Source organism: Phyllobates terribilis, unplaced genomic scaffold (assembly GCF_046119375.1).
Source record: "Phyllobates terribilis strain yellow unplaced genomic scaffold, ASM4611937v1 Scaffold_4__5_contigs__length_816908805, whole genome shotgun sequence".
NCBI classification, from domain to species: domain Eukaryota; kingdom Metazoa; phylum Chordata; class Amphibia; order Anura; family Dendrobatidae; genus Phyllobates; species Phyllobates terribilis.
The window spans coordinates 404213014-404237148 of record NW_027362764.1 but is presented as its reverse complement, the minus strand read 5'-3'; the positions used below and the strand labels follow the sequence as shown (position 1 = coordinate 404237148).

The 24135-nt window shown below is 40.8% G+C and overlaps 1 protein-coding gene across 7 annotated transcripts in view; it reads right to left on the bottom strand.

The window, feature by feature from the left end:
* The window catches only part of LOC141265445 (uncharacterized), a 124302-nt gene that overhangs the window by 5769 nt on the left and 94398 nt on the right, over positions 1 to 24135 (bottom strand). For 6 of the 7 annotated variants that reach the window (XM_073678564.1, XM_073678565.1, XM_073678562.1 and 3 more), the window contains one exon: positions 4887 to 5675. The exons of the other annotated variant lie outside the window; for it this stretch is intronic. In XM_073678564.1, coding sequence (XP_073534665.1) covers positions 4887 to 5675 — 789 coding nt within the window. The remainder of the gene's footprint in view (positions 1 to 4886; positions 5676 to 24135) is intronic. 7 annotated transcript variants of the gene reach the window in all.

Below are 24135 nucleotides of genomic sequence, written 5' to 3'. Positions count from 1 at the left end.
TTCGGGGACTGGGCGTACAATAAAGTTTTTTTTTTTAAAACTTTTTTATTTTATTAAAATACTTTATTCTGGCCATGTATTTATTGAAAAAGCGCCAACAACTTTACTACGCGGTTAGTAATGGGGGCATCCTATAGACGCCCTCCATTACCAACCTGGGCTTCACGTCAGCCGCCAATACAAGGCTGATGTGAACCTCAACCCCATTACCCCCTGCCACTGCTACAGGGCAGTGTGGAAGAGTGAGGCTAAGCGCCAGATTTGGCGTATCTTATGGATGCGCCATTTCTGGGACTGCTGAGGGGTGATAGTAATAGCCGCGGAGGGGGCTAGTTTCCATGGCCCTTCCCTGGTTATTAATATCAGCCCGTAGCTGTCTGTTTAGACTTTTATGGTTAGATTTTATAGGGGGACCACATGTCAATTTTTTCTGGGGTCCCCCTGTAATCTAGCCAGTAAAGGCTAAACTAACAGCTGTGGGCTGATATTAATAGCCAGGTAACATTGTTGGCTAATGGCCCCTTCCCCAGCTACTAATATCAGCCCCCAGCGGTCGGCTTTCCCTCTGCTGGTTATAAAAATGACATGGGAGCCCACACTTTTTTTTTTTTTTAATTTTAGGCTCCGTGCCCACGGTCTGGACGTAGCAGCGCTTTGGATGCATATTTTTTGCTGCGTCCAAAACGTTGCATTCTATTGAACGCAGGTAAATCCACATTTGTTCACTGAACCATGTGGATTTACCACATTCAATACTTTCTAGCGGTCAAATTTCTGTTGCGGAGAAGAGCAACTCCGCAAGAGAATTTGACATGCTGCGGTCCTGAAACACACACCGCATGTCCGTGTCCACGGGTGATTTGCAGCCTCTGATGCACGCATAATGAACATGGGATTTCTAGATATCTCATCCACTATGCTGTAACAGCTGGATGCTGCGGGCTTGACGCTGTATAAACACGTAGCGTCAAACCTGCAGTGGCTCCTGACCGTGGCCACGTACCCAAACTCACCTGCAGCATGTCAATTTCTGTAGTGGACACACTAGTCTCCACTGCAGATTTTGACCGATTGAAGTGTCATCATATGAGGTGGATTCACATGTACCGACAACAAAAGTGCGGTGTTAGAACACCGCGTTTTGGACGCAACAAAAATACGCTGCATCCAAAGCGACGCTGTTCGCAGGGACGTAGAGGCTAACGAAATAGCTGTGAGCTGTTAATAATGGCCAGGGACCATGTGTGCAAATGGTACCTTCCTAGGCTAAATATAGCAGCTCACAGCTGCCACATAATTTCCGTGAATAGAAATGCTAATTAAGATTGGGTGAACAGGACTAGCTGACATGTAGCTCTTGTTTGGTGATGACAAGGTGTCAATCAGACCCTTTCATCACCAAACTTAATTAATGTAAAGAGTTAAATAAACACACAGAGTAAATACTATTTGAAATACAACAGACATTCTTTAATAATTTAAATTAACCAATATACTCACCCCAGTTCTGATGGTAATCCAAGGTTTAGCAAAATGTCCCACGAAATAACTATTTCCAAAAATCATTCATTGATGTACAAAAACTCTTCAAAAAACGCATCAAAACCGCGCAGTTTTTCCACAGCGTTTTTCCTGCCGAGGAGATGTAGAAACGCTCAGGAAAATTCTGCTTCAAATACTGATCGTGCGCACATAGCCTTCCAGTGCATCACATGATAAAAAAGTGAATGGTGTCACTGAAAAGTACAACTTGTCCTGCAAAAAACAAGGCCTCACCTGGCTATCTGGATAGAAAAATCAAAGTTATGGCTCCTGAAAGAAAGGTATGGAAAAAAAACAAAAACACCCCCCACCCCCCCAGAAAACAGTCCAGTCATGAAGGGAATAAACAGTGTTGTACCTAGTGAGAGGCACTGCGGATCCTCACATAACACTCCAATTGTCAGAAATTAGAGGATCAGAGTAGCTCATACACCAAAATCTCACAATAACATGGAAAAAAACACTCAGACTAACCAGTGCTCATATAATGAGGTTAAATCTCACCCGATCCTGTGGTTAAACAGAGGACATCAGGATCGTTTATGAGAGGCAGGAGACAAATGAATAAATACTTTGGGCGTAGTCTTACTATATTAACACTGTCATGACTGGGGTATTGCCCTTCTTATGGCGGGTTCTGCTGCAGAAGTGTGTCACTGCCACTATAAACTTCCTAGTTTACCCCTATTGCGTAACCCCTCCTAAAAGGTAAGAGCTATCTCATATGTTAGTTTTAATTGTACGAGTTCAATCATGGTTTTTCTATGAAACTCCTGTAGTGACAATGCTCAGCAGGCAACTAGATGAATAAATGAAGGAGTTTAGTTTGTAAAATGGGGTAATTGAAGTGGTGGGCGTTTCTGCTGTTTTGGCACCCACAATCTATTCCAGTCAAACAGCACTCCTTCCCTTCAGAGTCCTGCGGTGTGCTTAAACAGTTTCCAACCACATATGGGATATCTGCGTATTTGGGAGAAATTTCACAACAAATTGTGCTTTTTGTTCAGTTTCCCTTGTGAGTATGAAAAATTTGGGATTAAAACATTTTAGTAGAAAAAAAAAATAAAAATATTCTAAAGTTTTAATTCCGCTTTGTGTAAAATTCTGGAGAATTAAATTCATGAATGCGTCTTTGAATACTTTGAGGTGCGCAGTATTTAAAATGGGGTCTTGAATGGGGAGTTTTGACATAACCCCCTCAAGTTCACTTGAAAAGTGAAGTTGTGACCCCTCCCCCACATCCAAAAAAATAGATTTGCTAAATAAAAAATTGCTTCTAAATTTTTAAAGAAAGATCTGCAGGTTTTTGCTATGTGATCTGAGAGCAGCATAATGTAGGGGCAGAGAGTCTAATTTAAACGATGTGTCACTTACTGGGCTGTTTGCTGCAAGTTCAATAAAATCAGTGTTTTATCAGCAGGAGTTTATCACTACTGGACTAGCTGTATGGTGCCTCCTAGACCTGCTGTTCTGTGTAACCCCGCCCCCACCACTGATTGGCAGCTTTCTGTGTACACTGTGCAATGAGAGAAAGCTGCTAATCAGTGGTGTGGGTGAGGTCATACAAAGATTGGCTTTTGAGCTCTGCAGCAGAGAAACAGTGATTTTAACCAAACTGCGTGATTTTAACCCAGTAAACTACATGAGAAATTGTTGGAATTAGTGTGTGCTCCTATATTATGCTACTCTTAGATGGGGTAGGAAAAAACTGGACAGCTAAGCTTTCTCAAAGAATAACAAAAAAAAGAAATAAAGTTGAAAACTGCTAAGTTTTTGAAATCTTTGGCAACGTTTAAAAGGAGTTAAACTATTTTTTAAATTAAATTATTGTCATCCTAATTCAACTGCTTGTTTAGCTTAAATCCAACTCTGAGCTCATTCACAAATCAGTTTTTCAAGTACAAGTGGCATCTTTTTTCACGAGTAACAGTCATACCTATAGTATTCTATAGGGCAGTTCACATGTCCTATTTATTTCCTCTAACTGAATGGTCCGTGCAAAATCGCTAATACATGTCCGATATTGATTCGAGTGTCGAATCAAAATCAGCAATGCAAGTCATGAAAAAAAATTGGATAGCACACAGATCCCATCCGTACGCTGTATGTATGTATGTATGTATGTATGTATGTATGCATGTATGTATGCATGTATGTATGCATGTATGTATGCATGTATGTATGCATGTATGTATGTATGGACAAATATAAAAAGGTTGAGAAACTTATTTTTTTCATACCAGTGAAAAACACTGAAAATCTGATGAAATTGTGATGAAAATCAGTGACTTCAAAGTTTGGTCAGAATTTCATCAGCTTTTCTTGAATGTCCAAAAATTGACATGTGAATGACAGAAGTATGGAGAAGGGAAAAGAGAACACTCTCTCCCCCCCCCCCCCTCCAGTGCAGATATTTGCTAGCCCTTCAGTTGAAACCCCCTACTAAGACAGAATTAACTAGGATGACAAGTCACCACTTTCAGCATGGTGTGAATGACAGGCAAAATAAGGGAATGGATTTATAACAAATTCATAACTTTATAAAAGCTGATCAATAATTACGTAAAACAAAGTTTGCTTTTTTTAATATTTGTTATTTAAGAGTAATTTTTTTAACCTATTTGGTTAGTCGCTCTTGCTTACTCCTAACCTATATTATATTTACAGTTTGCTTTATTGAATGCTAGAATGGATAAATATGGTTAATTTAATAGGTCAATATGTTAGTCAATATTCAAAAATAAAGAATATAGAAAAAAAGTTTAGAAGCAATTTTTCATTTTACAAAACCTACCGCAATAAAAAAAAAAAAAAAAAAAAAAAAAGCTTAGTTACTTGAATTTTTTTTTTTTTTTAATAAATTAACACATTTTGACAAATTTACACTAGTGTATAAGAAAAAAAATCTCAGAATCACTGGTATATGTTTGACGTGTTCCACAGTTATTACCACAAAGTGACACTTCATATTTCAACATTTTGGCCTGGTCAGGAAGGTGAAAACTGGCATCTGCAGGAAGATATAAATGATCATCTAAACTAAAATCAAACATAATATACTCCAATCAAATAAGATTTGAGCCTAGATGGAGATCCTTCTCCATCGGAACTTGAGGATGACATGAGAACAGACTCTGCAGAGTGAGACTGAAGAGAAATCGAACAGCTTGCAGTGTATCGTAATTCATGCAAGCTACAGACGAAAAACAAAAGTAAACAAATTTCATTAAAGCCAATTGAAGAAATACTTTCATCGCATAATACACACAATGCACTAAAAACATGCACACCATGGGTACAATATACCCATACAACCATCTCATATAACATGAAAAAGAGCTTACCTTGAAGAGCTGGGTAAAATGGGGACAGTTTCTCCAGCATATGAACAATGTGGTTAGCATCTTTTCCTTTGAAAAGTTGAAGTACCTCTGGGCTAAGTTGTCTCCCAGATGCATGCACTGTGCCTGTTGTCGAAGTATTACCCAAGACATTGGAATCTGCATCTTGGCTATCAGTTTGAGTTTCCAAGAGTCTACTTCCACATGCTTTGAATTCAGAATATTCAGAGCTTGCATCAAGAATGTGACTAGATTTAGGTGCTTGAGTCACATTTGCAATGCCATCAAATAGCTGGTTACAACTGGATACAGCTTCTGAATTCTGATTGGATTTAGTTACATGGGAAATCCATTTAAATTTATCAGCATGTTGTTCCGGTTCAGTATGCATCACTATTACATCCAGAGTTTCATTAAAAATTGTATTTGATGTACAAGGCAATTCTTGATCTTTGTCCCCAAATTGTTTGAGCTTATGATGAGGACCTCTGTCTTTAAATACATTGCCCATGATGCCTAAGCTTTGGCATGATTTGAAACCTGGACTTTGGAGTGATGATAAAGTATCTGAACTTAGCGGACAGCCAGCAGAACCATGTTCATATTCCTCTTGAGAGAATAAGGTGTATGTAGACAACGCATCTAAAGAATCTCTCCTGGTATTCTTGTTTTTTTCAACTGACAGAGGTACTTCTGCTTCATTCAATGGTGTTGGTTTTGGACCACACGAGAATGCGGAAAGACTCGATTCAGGTCGATGATTTGCAAAAAGCGACTCCCATTTTGCCACGTCTACAACATATTGGATATATTGTTAAATAATTTTAACATTTTTATAATGGTTTTGTTTACAGCATTTTTGTCTTGGTGCTTGCTTTGCCTTAAAACGTATATTCATTGTATTCTTTAACCCTGAATATTAACTAAAACAATAGTCATTTCTGCTCCTAATATTCATTCCTAATAAGACAAACCTTTAAAGCAGTAAGAATAGAAAATGTGTACAGAAATTATATATGGTAAATCTGTATAGGTGCTACAAATTTACAACTCACAAAAAGCTACTCACAAATAAGCCTGCAATAAAAGGCACTTGTATGCTGGTAACATTTGTATCAATCACATTTTGTGTAAATATTACTACTCCATCTAGTTGTATTTGACAATTTAAAGGGTCTTAATTGAGGGGGTCCTACATGTATACATTTTCACAGCTTACTGGACTTCTCTTTTTTCTGTTTTGGACTTTAACTAGCAATGAAGAAAATGCATGGTCTATAAATGTCTAATGCAAATGTTTTGGCAGCTAAAATGAAGAACGCAACTAAAGAAAAGAACAAATACAACATTTCTACCTATGGCAACACTATATTCTGATAGTTTCAGTTGTCTCGTCACTAAAATTATTTGGCATGTGCAAAAGCTTAGGGATATTTCAAGTACATGCAAAAAATGTGATATCTATAAGGGCTCTTAAATTAAGGGGTTTTCCACCTTTGGGGACCTTCTTAAATTAATGTCTTTTGGGCTAAACATCAGTTTTGTAATTGGGTTTCTTTCACAATTTTGCCTTCTACATCTGCTGTATTGCATAATTGCTGGCGTCAGAATGAGTAAACTGAGAATGTGTCAGTGATCTCACTGATAGTCTTTTTAACCTTTACTTGTCATTTTTTACATCCTCTCAGACAATTTATGACCACAGACTACTAACCCCTTAACGACATGTGACGTACATGTATGGCACATGGCGTCTTTCCCTTGGGCGTGGGCTCTAGCGATGAGCCTGCACCTTTCCGGGGACATGACAGCTGATCTGATCAGCTGTCATGTGCCCCCAACAGCCGCGGGTTAAATCGCGATCCACCTGCAGCTGTTAACATGTTAAATGCTGCTGTCAATCTCTGGCAGCGGCATTTAACATGGCAACGGCGGAAGGACGTCACTAGTCCTGCCCTTCAACGCTCGTGACACATGACCGTGGGTCGTCAATTGGGTCGGGGTGACAACCTAGGATCTGCAGGAGACCCCTGCGGTTGTCATTGCCAGGATGCTATGAGCGCTGACCTCAAGTGAGCATTTCTGCTACACACAGGCGATCAAACGATTGCAGCTTCTAGTCTCCCATGGAGAATATTGAAGCATGTAAAAAGTAAATAAAGTTTAATATTTTTAAAAACATATATTTTAACAAAAGTTTAAATCACCACTCTTTTGCCCCGTTCAAAATAAAATAAAAATACACATATTTGGTATCGCCCGATCAATATATAAAAAAGGAATTAATTGGATTGGTAAATTGCGTAACAAGAAAAAAAAGAAGCCAGAATTAGTTTTTTGGTTGCCGCAACATTGACATAAAATGCAATAACGGGCGATCAAAACATCGTATCTACCCCAAAATGGTATAAATAAAAACGTCTGCTAAGCGCGCAAAAAAGTAGGCATTAGATCTACAGGTAATAGGGTTTCCAGGAGCCCCTCATGACAGCACTATCAGGAGGTTGTCCTTCATATCCTTGATAGAGACAGGAAAGACACAAGAAGTTAAAAGGCCCCTCCCTCCACCCCAACTCCAGTAGTTTTACAAGTGTCACACCAGGATGGATGCAACTCTATTTTATTTGTTTTCCTTTAACCTATGTTTAACTTCAAATAGCAGTTTAGAATATTTAGGGAGGGAATGTAATGGGTGCTGTAATGAGGGACTCCTGGAAACCCTGTTACCGGTAGGTCTAATGCCTTCTTTCCAGGACGTCCCTCCTGACAGCACCATCAGGAGGATACCAGAGTATACATTCAAGGTGGGACTACTGCCTGAAGGACTTTCCTTTTGAAGGCCATCTATTGACCTGATAGAATGTCCAATTTATAGTGTCTGCAAAGGTGTTTAGACTTGTCCATGTTGCAGCTCTGCAGATTTGGTGCACTGATGCTCCTGCTCTTTCTGCCCATGATGTGAATGGTAGAATGGGCCCTGATGTTGCCTGGAGAGGGAACTTCCTTCAGATGAATAGGCTAGGCCTATTGCCGATGTGCCTCATCTTACTAATGTGGACTTTGATGCCTTTTTCCCCTTATTTTTCCCCCCCAAACTGTACGAACAGGTTAGGGTCTACTCTCCATTCTTTTGTGGCATCTAGATATTGGAGAACTACTCTCCTGACATCTAGGGAGTGAAACTTCAGCTTTTAATCATTTTTATGGTCCTGACAAAAGGAGGGCAAGATCAATTCCTGATTCATATGGAACAGGGTTACTACTTTTGGCAAGCACACTGGATCTAGCCTGAGGATAATACAGTCATCTAGGCACCTCAGGTATGGGTCTTTGATTGAGAATCCCTGCCTTATCAGTCTCGCTGTAGTTAAAGCAACTAAAAACACTTTTAAAAGGGAGAGGAACTTCCCTTAAGGCTCGTAAGGTTGGTTACATAAGCTCTTCAGGACTATGTTTAAGCTTCATGGTGGGACATCGGTTTTAATTGTCGGTCTTAATCTGGTTGTGGCCTTAAATGAACCTTTCGACCCATGAATGATGAGCTAGCGGATAATCCATGAAAGCGCTTAAAGCCACAATCTGTACTTTTAAGGTGCTGGGTCTTCAGCCTTTATCAAATCCCATCTGCAGAAATTCTAATATTTTTGGAAAGTTAGGACTAGAACTCTCTGATGTTGACTGATATTGTGCACAGAATATTTTCCAAATTTTTGTGTAGATAGCCTATGTTACTGGCTTTCTACTATTTTGCATTGCTGAGATGACGGAATCTGATAGTACTCTAAATTTCAAGATCTGCCTTTCAGGATCCAGGCCAAAAATTGGAGAAAGTTTTACATTTGGATGATATATCTGCCCCTGGAAAAGCAAATCCGGTCTCTCTGGAAGGATGATTGGGTCTTCCAGGGACATCTTCAGCAAAGGGAACCAGCTTCTCTTGGGCCAAAATGGTAGAATTATCACCCTGCCCAGGTCCTCCTATATCTTCCTTAGAACTATTTGAATCAAGGGTAAAGGAGGGAAGGCATAAGCTAGGCCCATGTTGCATTTCTCAGATAAGGAGAGTCTATCACTGTTGGTCTGTCTCCTGGATTGAGGGAGAAGAATTTGGCCGCCTTTGCGTTTTTTCGTGCGGCGAACAGATCCCACTAACGAATACCCCATTGATGTGCTATGTGATGGACCACTTCCCAGTTCAATTCTCATTCTGATTGTAGAACTGTTTCTCGACTGAGGAAATCTGTCACCAAGTTCTGGGAACCTTTCAGGTGTATTGCTGTTATTGAAAGAACTGATCTTTCCGCCCACTGGAAAATATTTCCCGCTAAGGCCTGTAGATGGTGATGTTGTGGTCCCCCCGATGGCGGAGGAAGGCCACTGTCATCATATTGTCCGTCAGCACCCTCACATGTTGATTTTTTTTTAACTGTGTTTGACACCTTTTTAGTCTTCCAGAATGCCTGGAACTCTTAGGTTTGAAGATCTTGGAAGATCTTGCCCCTGATCGTTTACATGAGCCCCCCAGCCACTGCTGCTTGCTTCGGTTGTGACTGACGAATGGAGATAACTTCCACAGAATTCCCTTCTGTGGGTTGGCCCTGGAAGTCCAACATGTTAGCGACTTTCTCATTATTGACAAGGATATTTTCTTGTCCAGATCTCCTATCTTCCTGTTCCAGGTTGACAAAATTTGTTTTTGTAGCAGTCTCAAGTGGAATTGGCTCTACTGGACTCCCGGTATGGAAGAGGTCATCAGACCTAAGATCTTCATACATTCTCTGATGGTGACTTTTGTTTTTTTCCCGAAATCTGTGACTCTGTCCCTGAACTTTTTGTCCGGTAAGAAGGACATCTGCTGTTCCGAGTCCAGAAGGATTCCTAAGAAGATTTTTCTTCTTCCTGGAATAAGCACTGATTTTTCCCAGTTTATAATCCACCCCAGATTTTTTTAGGGTCAGGAAGGTTCAAGTTAAACTGGCTCTTAGCTGTTGTGGGGACTCTGCCACTACTAGGAAATCATCCAGGTGCTGGACAATTAGTATCCCCTGTTCTCTGAGAAATGCCATAATTTCAGCTACTAGCTTGGTAAAGATAAGTGGGGCCGAAGAAAGACCAAAGAGGATGCATGTGAACTGCTAGTTTTGTATGGTGTCTCCTTTCTTCAGTGCAAACCGTAGATATTTTTGACTAAGGGTGAATAAGTACATGCTATTACTCCTCTGAGGACTATCATGCACATTAATCGTTGACTTGATAGATTCCATCTTGAATTTTTTTGTATACGACTGATCTGTTTAGAGATTTCAGATTTAGAATTGTGCGATAATTGCCCCTTTAATTTATTTTTTTATTTTTAGAAAAAAGGCTTGCGTAATAACCAAGGAATCATTCTGCCTCTGGCACCGGTATCACTGCCCCCGAGTTTACCAATTTTTCCATGTCTGTCAGTAGTCTTCTGGAGATCTGGGGAGATTGAGCAGTCGTTAGATGGAATCTCCCTTGAGGGATCTGCACAAATTCTATCTTGTAGCCCTCGCAATAGATTGAAGTATCCATGGGCTGTTGGATACTTCCGTCCATGCCCTGAAGAAATGTTTGAGTCTTCTTCCCACTTTCCTGGTGTCATGGTCTACGCATGTTAACACCTGTAGAGGGAAAGGTATTACTTCCTTTACCTCCCTTCGGGTAGCTCCATCTACCCGACTTGCCTTTTCTAGAATATTCTGGTCTTTGCTGGGAATGTGGCCTCCGAAAGGATGTTACTTTTTTTTTTTAGATTTTGCTCTGGAAATGCCTTTTTTTTTTTCTTATTTGAGGCCTTTTCAAATATCTCATCCAGTACTGGACCAAATACTTGGAGGCCTGAAAAGGGGATATAATTTGCTCTTGGAGTAGCTATCCCCCAACCAGGTTTTGAGCCATGTTGCCCGCCTAGACGCAATGGAAAGTGCCCCATTTCTGGCAGCAAATCTAATTGACTCTGCTAAAGCATCCGCCATAAATACCGTTGCAATCTTTAGTAACAGAATGAAGCCTAGGATCTCATCTCAGGAAGTAGTCTTCCTTAGATGACCTTTTAGTTGGTTCCAGCCAAAGATTCATGGACCTTGCAACTGAGGTAGACTCAATGTTGGCTTTTATTATCGTAGCAGAGGTTTCCCAAGTCTTCTTGAGAAGACTGTCTGCCTTCCTGTCCATAGAGTCCTTGAATGGAATGGATGTCTTCCTCGCTACTCTGGCTATCGGGATATCGATTTTGGGGGTCTCTTCCCATAATTTTATGTCCACCGGTTCGAACGGCAGGCGTGATTCGAAACTTCTTCGGAAGGACTAGTCTCTTTTCCACATCCTCCCACTCTTCCAGGATCATTGCTTTTATGTGATTGACTGGGAGTACCCTGTTTATATGGGTTCTCATTCCCCCCCCAAAAAAAAAAACAGCTCATCTTGTACCGATGAGAGCTGGTATCTTCCACTTCCATAGTGTTCCTCACTGCTGATAGAAGCATATCAGTATCGTCCCAGGAGAACAGGTATTTTTTCCTTTTCCTCTGGGGAAACAGATGGATCCTTCCCTTTCCTGATCAGGATCGGAGTAATCCGACAGTTCCTCCTCCTCTGAACCAGACTATCTTCCAACGTGTTTTTTTCTGTCGGGGGGCATTCTGGAAAGTTCGCGGGGACACCAAGTCCATGACCGTACTCTGGACCTATTCTCTCACTATGGGTCTTGGTCATGAAGGAGGAACGCTCCTCCCTAACCACTTTGGCAATACAGACGGTGCATCGTTTCCCGTATGTATCCAGTAGTTTTGTATTACAGATGGCGCATCTTCTCCCTTTTTTCTTAGGGGCTGATGACGTCATGTCTCTTTTAGGAATCTCCTTGTCCTAAAATGACAAGAAACATAAAAATTTACTACCGCAGACAGATGGGAACAGGTGCTGAGTTCACTTGGACTGGAGATTCAGGCGGTGTATCAGAGTGACCAGTGATCTGTCCTTCCATAACTGGCGGTCTGGCTATATTGATAACCTCAGTTTCTTCCTACACTCACTGAAATAGTATTTGTCTCACCTGTCTTCCAACTGAATCGTCAAAACCAGCGTTTCTCCTTTAATTCAGGTTTTGGCGCCATTTTTTTTTTTCTTTTTCAAATAGACAGGACGTGCGTTCCACAGTGGAACGCACGCCGGTTACTAGAGGTGTGCACATCGCTCCCTCTGTAACCAAAAGTGCTGCTATTTTCACTCGCAGCATGCTGGAACCATGTGCAGGGCTGGAGCAGCTAGAACCAAGAGACCCCTTTGCGGGGAAGACTATTCTCTTCGGGAGCGCCCACTCCACCGGATAAGCTGAGGGACCCCTTGATCAGCGGGGTGTCGGCCTCTGGACCCCAGCAGAAGGGAGGGGAGGAATGTGAAGATCCCGTCCCGATCCTCCTGCGCCCAGCTTCAGGAACTCCTGCTCCCGGAACTTGTAAGTGCCTCTTCTGTGTTCGTCCCCGATCGGGACAGGAAAAACACTGGAGTTGGGGTGGAGGGAGGGGCCTTTTAACCTCATGTTTCCTGTCCCTATCAAGGATATGAAGGACGACCTCCTGATGGTGCGTAGTTTTTCTTTAAGAAGCCCTCCTTCTCTGCACTCATTACCTGCATTAATTGCACCTGTTAGAACGTGTTACCTGTATAAAAAAAAAAAGACACCTGGCCACACACTCCCACACCAACCTCTCCACCGTGGCCAAGACCAAAGAGCTGTCTAAGGACACCAGGGACAAAATTGTAGACCCGAATAAGTCTGGGATGGGCTACAGGACAATAGGCAAGCAGCTTGGTGAGAAGGCAACTGTTGACACAATTATTAGAAAATGGAAGAAACAAGATGACTGTCCATTTTCCTCAGCCTGGGGCTCCATGCAGAATCTCGCCTCGTGGGGTAAGGATGATTCTGAGAAAGGTCAGGAATCACCCTTTCCCCCAATTTTAAAATAAAAATAACTAAAAAAAATGTTAGCATAAAAGTCAAATAAAAAAATATAAAGATTTAACATGTACATTGAACGCCAAAGAGAAAAAAAAGAAAATGCCATAATTGCTTTTTTTTTCAGTCAGTATTCCCTCCCAAAAATGCAACAAAAAATGATCTATGTTGTGTACCCCAAAATGGCATCAGGAAAAGAAAAAAAAAAAAAAAAAAAAGGTTAGCTTGGAATGCAAAATATAAGCCCTCACAATTCCATTGACTGAAATATGATTTTTTTTTTCTTTAATTCCTTCATCCTGAAGCCTTTTTCACCTTCCTGACCAGGCCAAAGTTTTAATTCAGACTAGTGCCACTTTATGGGGTAATAACTCTGGAGCTCTTCAATGGATCCCACTGCTTCAGAGACTGTTTTTTTGTGACACGTTACACATGTTAGTGGTAATCTTGGGTCAATCTGATTTGCATATGAAAATATTGAATATGTAACAAAAATTTTTTTTTACATTTTGTACATTTTCAAACTTTTCATTTTTATGCCCTTAAACCAGAGTTGTCACAAAATAGTTAACACATAACATTTCCAACATGTCTACTTTAGATCTCCATTTTTTCAACAACTTTTTGTTAGGGAGCTAGAAGGGTTAAAAGTTGATCAGCAATTTCTCATTTATTCAACAAAATTTTCAAAACCAATTTTTTGGGGGGGACCTCATCACACTTGAAGTGACTGAGCGGCCCATGTGACAGAAAGTACCCTAAAGTGACACCATTCTAAAAACTGCACCACTCAAGGTGCTCAAAACCACATTCAAGAAGTTTATTAACCCTTCAGGTGTTTCACAGGAATTAAAGCAGTGTGGAATGAAAAAAAAAAAGGAACATAACTTTTCACAAAAATATTCCTTTAGCCCCAAATTTTTAATTTTTTTACAAGGGTAACAGGAGAAAATGGAACCTGAAATTTGTTGTGCAATTTCTCCCGAGTACGCCGCTACCCCATATATGGTGGAAAACTACTGTTTGGGCGCACGGCAGGGCTCGGAAGGGAAGGAGAACAGTTTGACTTTTTGAATGCAAAATGGTCTGGAATAGAGCGCAAACGCCATGTCGCGCTTGTAGAGCCCCTGATGTGCCTAAATAGTGGAAACTCCTCACAAGTGACTCCATTTTGGAAACTAGACCCCTCCTCAAGGAACTTATCTAGAGGTGTGGTGAGCACCTTGATACCCCCTTATATACAGAGCCTTGAAGTGCCAGAAGAGCAGAACAGCCCCCCCCCTCAAGTGACCCCATTTTGGAAATTATACCCCTTTGGGAATTTATCTATGGGTATAGTGATAAATTGACTCCATGGGTATTTTCCTGAATCAAGCAGCAGTGGATTTTGCTGAGTGAAAATTGCAAATCTGCTATTGTATTGCCCAGTACATTTTGCCCAGCAGGTGCTTCTGCACACATGCACCAGTAAAGTAGGCAGGCTCTCATCGCTACAGAAATGCCAAACATGTTGCCGCTAACTGCAGTTTAGGCACACTGTGGAGCTCAGAAGGGAGAGGGTCATTTGGATTTGGGAGTGGAGAATTTGCTGAATTTCTTTTGGGGGGAGCAATTTCACCTTTCCAGAGCCTTTATATTACCAGTAAGGTGGGAACCCCCTACACCTATGTTAACAGATGATGGACCTTGAGAGAGGACTTGCATTTTATGTGGATTCAATTGGAGCTTTTATTGGGTACATTTTACATAACATTTTGGATCACGTTTAACATGTGCTCAACGCTGAGCACTTTCCATCTAAATCTCTGAATGATGCGATTCAGATGACACGCTCGACGGATCCAATGACTATGAGGCAGCAGAGTACCCTGGAGTCAGTCTCGCCTCTGTTCAGCGCTGTCCTTTTCAGGGGTGCACAAAACTGGTCGACCACACTTTCATGCACGCTTAAAAAGAGACCCTGCCGGATCATAGGCCAGATGGCGCCCAGTGTCTCCATCTGGCTCATTAAAGGGAATCTTACGCCTGGGGTTCCATATGAATCACGTATTTCAGAGATTTACACGGAAATCTCAGTGTAAATGCTCAGCATAGAGTGCAGGAAAAATGTGAGCTGAGCCTTACTGTGATCTTTGTGAGGCAGAATGAACAAATCATGAGTAGGTCAAGAATTTGTTATTTTTTACGCTGTTCCTCGTGCGATATTAGTGATTAGATGACTATTCGTCGGGTCGGTGTGATTACAGCGATGCCAGATTTATAAAATCGGGTTTTTAGGTTTAACTGCTGTCAATAAGAGATGCTATTTTTTTGCATCACCATATTTGAGAGCTATAATTTTTTCCAGATTTCTGCTGACAGTCATGTGAGGGCTTGTTTTTTGCTAGATAAGTAGACTTTTTATTGGTATCATTTTCGGTCAACATTTTTTGATCGCTTTCTATTCCAATTTTTGGGAGGCAAAATGAACGAAAAACAGCAATTCAGGTTTTTTTATGCCATTCTGCATGTGGTAAAATTGATAAGGCAGCTTTATTCTGCAGGTCAGTATGATTACAGCAATACCATCTTTATATTTTTTTTTATGTTTTGCTGCTTTTACACAAATTATTTCATAGAAGAATGGTTTTTGAACTGTTGTATTCGGAGAGCTATAACCTTATTTTTCCACTGACGGAGCTGTATGGCAGCTTGCTTTTTGCGGAACAAGATGGAGTTTTAAGGGGAGGAAAATCGGAAAAAATGTTTTTTTTTTTTTAATAAACTGGTGCGTGTTTTAATCAGCTTAACTGGGGGGCGGCGGCATTGGTGGAGCTGGGTCCCAGGTGGCGGGGTCGCTGCGGAGGCAGGACAGGGTGTTCAGAGGCAGGAGATGGCAGCGGACCCTATGCTGGTAGGATGAGGTGTTCAGTGGGGCAGGGTCTCCACCAACATTTTGTGAAAGCCAGAGCCGCGCAACTTCCATTCTTTCTAATGCAATGGACTGTGGAAAAATGGCCGCTGGAGGCGGCGCATGCTCAGATGGAGATTTCGTCTCCCGATTTCAATCTGAGCATGCGCTGCCTAAGGGGGACATTTTCCCGGAGTCCACCACATAGAAGGTTATGAAAGGTGCAGGGCTCCCATTTTCACAAAATGTCGGTGGAGCCCCCCCGCACACCTCATCCTAGCAGCTTAGGGCCTGCAGCCATCTCCTGACTCCGACAGAAATGAACCTGGAACCCCGCTCCACCGCTCAATTCAGATTATAAAAGTATAAAAGTGCACCACCTATTTTCCCCATTTGGGGGGGGGGGTGGTCTAATAATCTGGAAAAAGAAAAAGAATACTTATAGAAAAAAAAAATAAATTGTCATGACAAAAAATTGGGCCCTCGCGATGACGCCGTTCGGACAGTAGAAGGAGCCCCCTTCCCTCTCTCAGCCTCCCTGATGTTGGCATTGATAGCCATTGTGTTATTTTGGGAGTTGAAGAGCTGAGGGCAGTGCGGGCACAGTTTCTGGCTGTGGGAGCTGGGTCTCCACTGTCATGCAAGCTGAGCTGCCGGCGGTGATTGAACGGGCACCGCTCCTGTAGCCACACGATCGCCAGGATGTACCCATATGTCTAATGTCATGAAGGGGTTAAGTCGGCAACAAAATAAATTACATACCAAACGAGTTTATTGTAGAGAAAAAAAATGGCAGCATTCCTTACGAACACCAGGTCACAATACCAAAGCACTACATGATGCAAGCAACCTCCCCAATGATAACAACGGGGGGTGGGTGAGGGCAGAACATGCGCAAAAAAAGGAGACTGAACATGTAAAGTACTGCGTAAAGCGTTAATCAGGTGTGAAAAAAAACTACTGCAAAGTAATAAGTGCTCTAAAAAATATAGCTGGTAATAGTTTAATTTTTATCAATTAGCAAGATGTAAAGTGAATGAACAAAAAAGTAAAATCCAAAATCACATCAATATTTTATGTGATCACTTACTGCCTTCAGAATAGCACAAATGTTTACAGGTGCACTTAAAAAAAAAAAAAACAAAAAAAAAAAATCAAGGATTTTGTATAATTATTAGTCAAGAGTATCAGTACCAGTTGTACCAAACCCGTGATAAGATTATTTTCATATGAAGTTTGAAACAGTCATTAAAGAGGTTGTCCAGGCTAAAATGAAAAGTCTGCAGTTACACTGTGTGACTGCCTGCGCTGGGGGGGGGGGGGGGGGGGGGGGGAGGATTCAAAAGTCTGCACTGTGCGCTGCGAGGATTTCAGGGCTGTGGAGTCGGAGTCTATTTTGGTGGAGTCTGAATAAAATAATAAGAATAAGAAAAAGGCGAATCCTTGCAGCGCACAGTGCGTCATACCACATGGCAAGACTGAGCACAGCTACAAGACACAAAGTAGTTATAATGCATCAGTAAAGTCTCTCTCTGGCAAGTATTGCAAAGAAAACTGGGGTTTCAAGATCTGCTGCTTAAAAGCCTTTGAAGTGGTCTCACAAAACAGCCAAGGTTGAGAACTCTACACTGTGTTCCAAATTATTATGCAAATAATATTTTCTCAGATTTTCCCAAATTACCTATATGAATTGCAGTCATTGTAATTTTCCAGTCAAATAACCATTAGAGTACAATTGAAAGGTTTTTGTACAAACTGCCTATGATAACAGTATATTTTTTAAAAAATAAAAAACTCAAACTGCACTCAAAATGCATGTTCCAAATTATTATGCACAGCAGAGTTTTCAACCTTTTCATTTTAATAAAGAACAAAAAAATGGTCATTTTTGAAATTATAAGCATTAGCAGGTTATTAGAAACTGAAATCAAACAGTTTTCAACTCAAAACTTTATTCTAGGTGATGTTACATTTGCACATCGAGATCATTTCATGCATGATAATGCCCCATCTCATGCTGCACATAACACATCTGCATCTCTGGCTGCTATGAGCATAAAAGGGGACAAACTTATGGTGTGACCCCCATGCTCCCCTGACCTCAACCCCATTGAGAACCTCTGGAGCATCATCAAAAGGAGTGTCTATGATGGCGGGAGGCAGTTTACATCTAATCAACAGCTCTGGGAGGGTATTCTGTCCTCATGCAAAACAATTAAAGCAGAAACCATCCAAAACCTGACAAATTCAATGGACGAGAGAGTTCAGACGCTCCTTTCGAACAAGGGGTCCTATGTGAAAATGTAACATCACCTAGATTAAAGTTTTGAGTTGAAAGCTGTTTGATTTCAGTTTCTAATAACCTGCTAATGCTTATAATTTCAAAAATGACCATTTTTTTGTTCTTTATTAAAATGAAAAGGTTGAAAACTCTGCTGTGCATAATAATTTGGAACATGCATTTTGAGTGCAGTTTGAGTTTTTTATTTTTTAAAAAATATACTGTTATCATAGGCAGTTTGTACAAAAACCTTTCAATTGTACTCTAATAGTTATTTGACTGGAAAATTACAATGACTGCAATTCATATAGGAAATTTGGGAAAATCTGAGAAAAGATTTGCATAATAATTTGGAACACAGTGTAGACGCAGTGGACAGTCAAGAAAAGGTACATCATCTACAGTTGATGCAAAGTGCCACTATAAAAACGGCAGCAGCAATCTGTCTCAAAAGTTTTGGCCATGATTGTACTGGACATACAAGTTTAGCCAAAAGTGAAATAATTATGTCCCAAAAACCTCTCATATCTTTGACATGGAAACAAGGGTGAGTGACTCAACTATGCCAGAAAACATAGTAACTGTGGTGCAGAAACCTGACAGCAGGTGCTCTGGACTAAGGAGTCAAAATTTGAAATATTTGGCTGTAATAAAAGTCAGTTATATTTGCTTAAAGGGGTTGTGCGGTACTTTAGATTACCCCCACATGTATCCCCCCCCCGGTACCTAAGACTTTTTGTAAATACCTTCTGTTGATAATGCCTGTGAGCGGCGCGATCGGTGGCCGCTCACAGGCATCATATGACCCCCGGCTGCAGCCAGCTCTGACATCCGCTGATGTTACGTCAAGAGCTGGCAGCAGCCAGGGGTCACGATCTTCCTGGTTCCAGGTGGATGCCAGGCTGTGGGCAGGGTTACCCCCCCGCATCACACCCGGCATCCACCGCGCGCTCTGCCTCTTCCCATTCTTTGGGAAAGCGCGCACTGGATGCCGGGTGTGACGTGGTGGGGGTAACCCTGCCCACAACCCAGCAGCCACCGCGGGGACCCCAGCGCTGAGTCACGCCTCACTTGTCGTGACGTCGGCGCTGGGGTCACGTGATGCCCGTGAGCGGCCACCGAAAGCGCCGCTCATAGGCATTATCAACAGCAGAAGGTATTTACAAAAAGTCTTAGGGACCTGGGCAGGACACATGTGGGGGTAATCTAAAGTACCGCACAACCCCTTTAAAGGATGAACAATAAAGAGCATCTGCAGGCATCATGTTGGAGATTGCTTGCAGGTTTGGGGCTGCATTTCAGCAAATGGAGTTGGAGATTTGATCAAGGATTATTAATGGTGTTCTCAGTGCTGAGAAATATAGTCAGATACTTCTCTATTAAGCACTACGTCAGACTGGCTCCAAGTTTATTCTGCAACATGACAATAATTCCAAACATACAACCAATGTCATTAAAAATTATCTTCAGACAAAAGGATGAATACTGGAAATGATATGGCCCTACAGAGCCCTAATTTCAACATCAAGCCTGTCTGGGATTACATTTAAAAAATAAAAATAAAAAAAAAAGACAGATTTGCATAAGTCTAACCAGAGATCTGTGTCTAGCTCTTAAGCTTTCCAAGATGTTTGGAATAACCTCTCTGACAAGTTTTTTCAAAAACTGTGTGCAAGTGTACCCAGGAGAATTGATGTTTTGATTATGTTTTGAAGACAAGAAGCGGTCACAGAAAATAATTTAATTTAGATTTCTCATTTGTTCAGTCACTTTGCATTTTTATTTATATAAATTAACTATTAACACTTCTATCTTTGAAAGCATTCATACCTTGCACCATTTTTTCACACCTACCTAACTTTTGCACAATGTGTGTAAAAATGCATATCTGAATGAGACTTTACCGATACAAGACCAGGCTAAAATATCAGTTCCCACAAGCATGAAGTCTCCATTGCAATGTTTAAGCTTTATAGTTTATAAGGCCGAAAAAAGACAAGCGTCCATCCAGTTCAGCCTATTTCTTGTGCACTGCAGCTATTCCGCAGCGTTGATCCAGGGGAACGCAAAAAAAAACAAAACAAACAAAAAAAAAAAACATGCGGTATAGGCCAATTGACATCATTGAGGAAAAAATTCACTTCCCGACACCAATCTGGATTAATTAACTATCACTAAGCATAAGATGTAATTTTATTGTTCACAAGAAAGGCGTCCAGGCCTCTCTTGAACTCATTAAGTGAGTCGGACATCACCACTTCCTCTCCCAGAGAGTTCCAGAGTCTCACGGCTCTGACCGTAAAGAATCCCCTTCTATGCTGGTGCAGGAACCTCCTTTCCTCCAGACGCATAGTGCGCCCCCTCGTCTTAGTCACCATCCTTGGTATAAACAGATCATGGGAGAGATCTCTGTACTGCCCCCTGATGTATTTATACATGTTTATGAGGTCTCCCCCAAGCCTTCTCTTTTCCAACGTAAATAGGCCTAATTTTGACAACCTCTCTGGGTATTCTAGTCCCTCCATTCCCTTTATTACCTTAGTCGCCCTCCTTTGTACCTTCTCTAGCTCCAATATGTCTTTCCTGAGCACCGGAGCCCAGAACTGTGCACAATATTCTAAGTGGCCAAATGTACAGAACCAATGAAAGATCTGGTATTTGTAAATACAACTGTGAATTTGATTGTGCCCAGATGAATAGTGGCAATAGTTTAGTATGGTGGAGGTGGAGTATAGTGATCTAGTGGTCACAGATTGGAATGCGGGCTACAAACCATAGCGCATCAGCCAAACACACTAAAGGGTATGTTCACACTAGGCATTTTTTCAGCTTTTTTTTCTGTAACAAAACATGATCTCTCATCAGGAAAGAATCTGTGGGAAAAAAGCAGGTTTTGCTGAGTTTTTCAGGATCCCAAAGTTGAGTTTTGCTTCCACCACAGAAGCATGAACACAGGTCACCAATGGCAGTGCATTGAGTTTGTAGGACAAGGTATAACTTTCACACTTCGGTCTGATATTGAGCTGCTCAGACACTGTTCAATTTCACACCTTTGTCAGCCACAGTTAGGATAAGTACAGTTTAATTAAATTAGTGATGCATACAATGTAAAAACCGCATGACCAATGTGTGAGATCGAACAATACTTGTTCTGCCAATGTAGAAAAAAGGAATCAGAGCTTAACATGCTTTGTGACTTGGAAATTCATGGGAAGAAAACCTGTGGGTGCCATGACTCCAGCTGGTGTGGCTCAGCAACAACGGAAAAGTGAAAAGAGCAGCACTTCGATAAGTAAAATAAAAGCACTATTTTATTTCTTTATACCATAAAAACAGACAAAGATAAAAAACTGATGCCTTTCCGGCGTCCTAGACACCCTTATTCATAGCATAGTAATGAAATGACAATGGTCCTGTTTTAAGCTAAACACAGTCAAATCACAGAGGCTGAAAATGATGTGTAATTAGCAGGTTTGCAAGAACACAGAACATGCAATGAAATACAAAACATAACCAATCATATGTATGTATCTATATATCTATAAAGAGATCTATCTTCTAATTCATACATATGAAATATTTTGCTTTCCAAATTTGGCAAGTGTGCAAGAACAAAAACATGCAATAAGAAACAAAAAGTGATCAATATATGCAAGAGAGCTCTATCCTCTAGTTCATACATATGAAATATTTTGCTATTCAAATTTAACACGAATCATGGAGCACACAGTAATGTACATAGAAAAACAAAATAAAAAAAAAAATATATAAAATCGCTCCTACACTTCATGCCTTCGGTATGTTTGTTATCTAAATTTAATATCAAGAAAGCCTCCTCTGGGGGGGATATGGCACTTTTTCTATACCGAAGAATTTAAAGTGCATTGAGTCACCATTATGCATGGTGACAAAATGTTTGACAGAACCAGAGTACGATCCATTTTTTTTTAGATATATTTAATTGTTCGGGAATTCGCTGTTTTAATTTTCTAGTGGTACATCCTACGTATTGTATTTTACATAAATCACAGAAAACAGAATATACTACATGGTGGGCATCACAGTTAATGACTTCTTGGATATAATGAACAACTACTTGAGAAGAGTGAAAGCTTTTTGTTTTGTCCGCAGCGAAGGCGCACGTTACATGTTTTTTTTTATTTATTTATTTATATTTTTTTTTTTAAGTGTAATGGAAACCAAACAAACAAACAAAAAAAAACTTTTGGTTTAAACCAACGGGTTTTTTTGGTCGGACTTTGGGGAACATGTTTTCTCCATGCCTGTTCAAAAGGCCGGCCTCTTTTTGCCACAAACCTGCAGCCTTGAGATATGATTTATCTACGAGTGTCATCTCGGTTGATGACTGGAAGATTTTTTTTGATAATATTTTTGACTTCATTATATTGTAGGCTGTGGAAAAAGTAACAGATGCGTCATTCAGCGAGAATATATTTCTTACTAGCTAGGAGTTGATTTTTGTTTTTTAATTTGGTGAATGCAGCCTGAATCAACTGACTTCCATATCCCCTTTCTCGCAATCTGTTATGTACAACATTACTATCCGCAAGGAAGCTGTTGTCATCTGACCAAGTGCATCTGGCACGTAACATTTCTCCATAGGGGATAGCCCTAGTAGTATGTTTGGGGTGACAGCTTGTCAATTGGAGAATAGTATTGCCTGATATACCTTTCCTATACAAAGATGTATGTAGACGATTGCGTTGTCAATCAACACCTGCTAAATTTAGACAGCAAAATATTTCATATGTATGAGATATATTTAAAAAAAAATTATATTATATATGTGTATACACACACACACTATGTGTGTGTGCGTGCATTATATATATATATATATATATATTTATTACAGACCAAAAGTTTGGACACACCTCATTTAAAGATTTTTCTGTATTTTCTTGACTATGAAAATTGTACATTCACACTAAAGGCATCAAAACTATGAATTAACACATGTGGAATTATATACTTAACAAAAAAGTGTGAAACAACTGAAAATATGTCTTATATTCTAGGTTCTTCAAAGTAGCCACCTTTTGCTTTGATGACTGCTTTGCACACTCTTGGCATTCTCTTGATGAGCTTCAAGAGGTAGTCACCGGAAATGGTTTTCACTTCACAGGTGTGCCCTGTCAGGTTTAATAAGTGGGATTTCTTGCCTTGCAAATGGGGTTGGGACAATCAGTTGTGTTGTGCAGAAGTCTGGAGGATACACAGCTGATAGTCCTACTGAATAGACTGTTAGAATTCGTATTATGGCAAGAAAAAAGCAGCTAAGTAAAGAAAAACGAGTGGCCATCATTACTTTAAGAAATAAAGGTCAGTCAGTCCGAAAAATTGGGCAAACTTTGAAAGTGTCCCCAAGTGCAGTTGCAAAAACCATCAAGCGCTACAAAGAAACTGGCTCACATGAGGACCGCCGCAGGAAAGGAAGACCAAGAGTCACCTCTGCTTCTGAGAATAAGTTTATCCGAGTCACCAGCCTCAGAAATCGCAGGTTAACAGCAGCTCAGATTAGAGACCAGGTCAATGCCACACAGAGTTCTAGCAGCAGACACATCTCTACAACAACTGTTAAGAGGAGACTTTGTGCAGCAGGCCATCATGGTAAAATAGCTGCTAGGAAACCACTGCTAAGGACAGGCAACAAGCAGAAGAGACTTGCTTGGGCTAAAGAACACAAGGAATGGACATAAGACCAGTGGAAATCTGTGCTTTGGTCTGAGGAGTCCAAATTTGAGATCTTTGGTTCCAACCACCATGTCTTTGTGCGATACAGAAAAGGTGAACGGATGGACTCTACATGCCTGGTTCCCACTGTGAAACATGGAGGAGGTGTGATGGTGTGGGGGTGCTTTGCTGGTGACACTGTTGGGGATTTATTCAAAATTGAAGGCATACTGAACCAGCATGGCTACCACAGCATCTTGCAGCAGCATGCTATTCCATCCGGTTTGCGTTTAGATGGACCATCATTTATTTTTCAACAGGACAATGACCCCAAACACACCTCCAGGCTGTGTAAGGGCTATTTGACCAAGAGGAAGAGTGATGGGGTGCTACGCCAGATGAC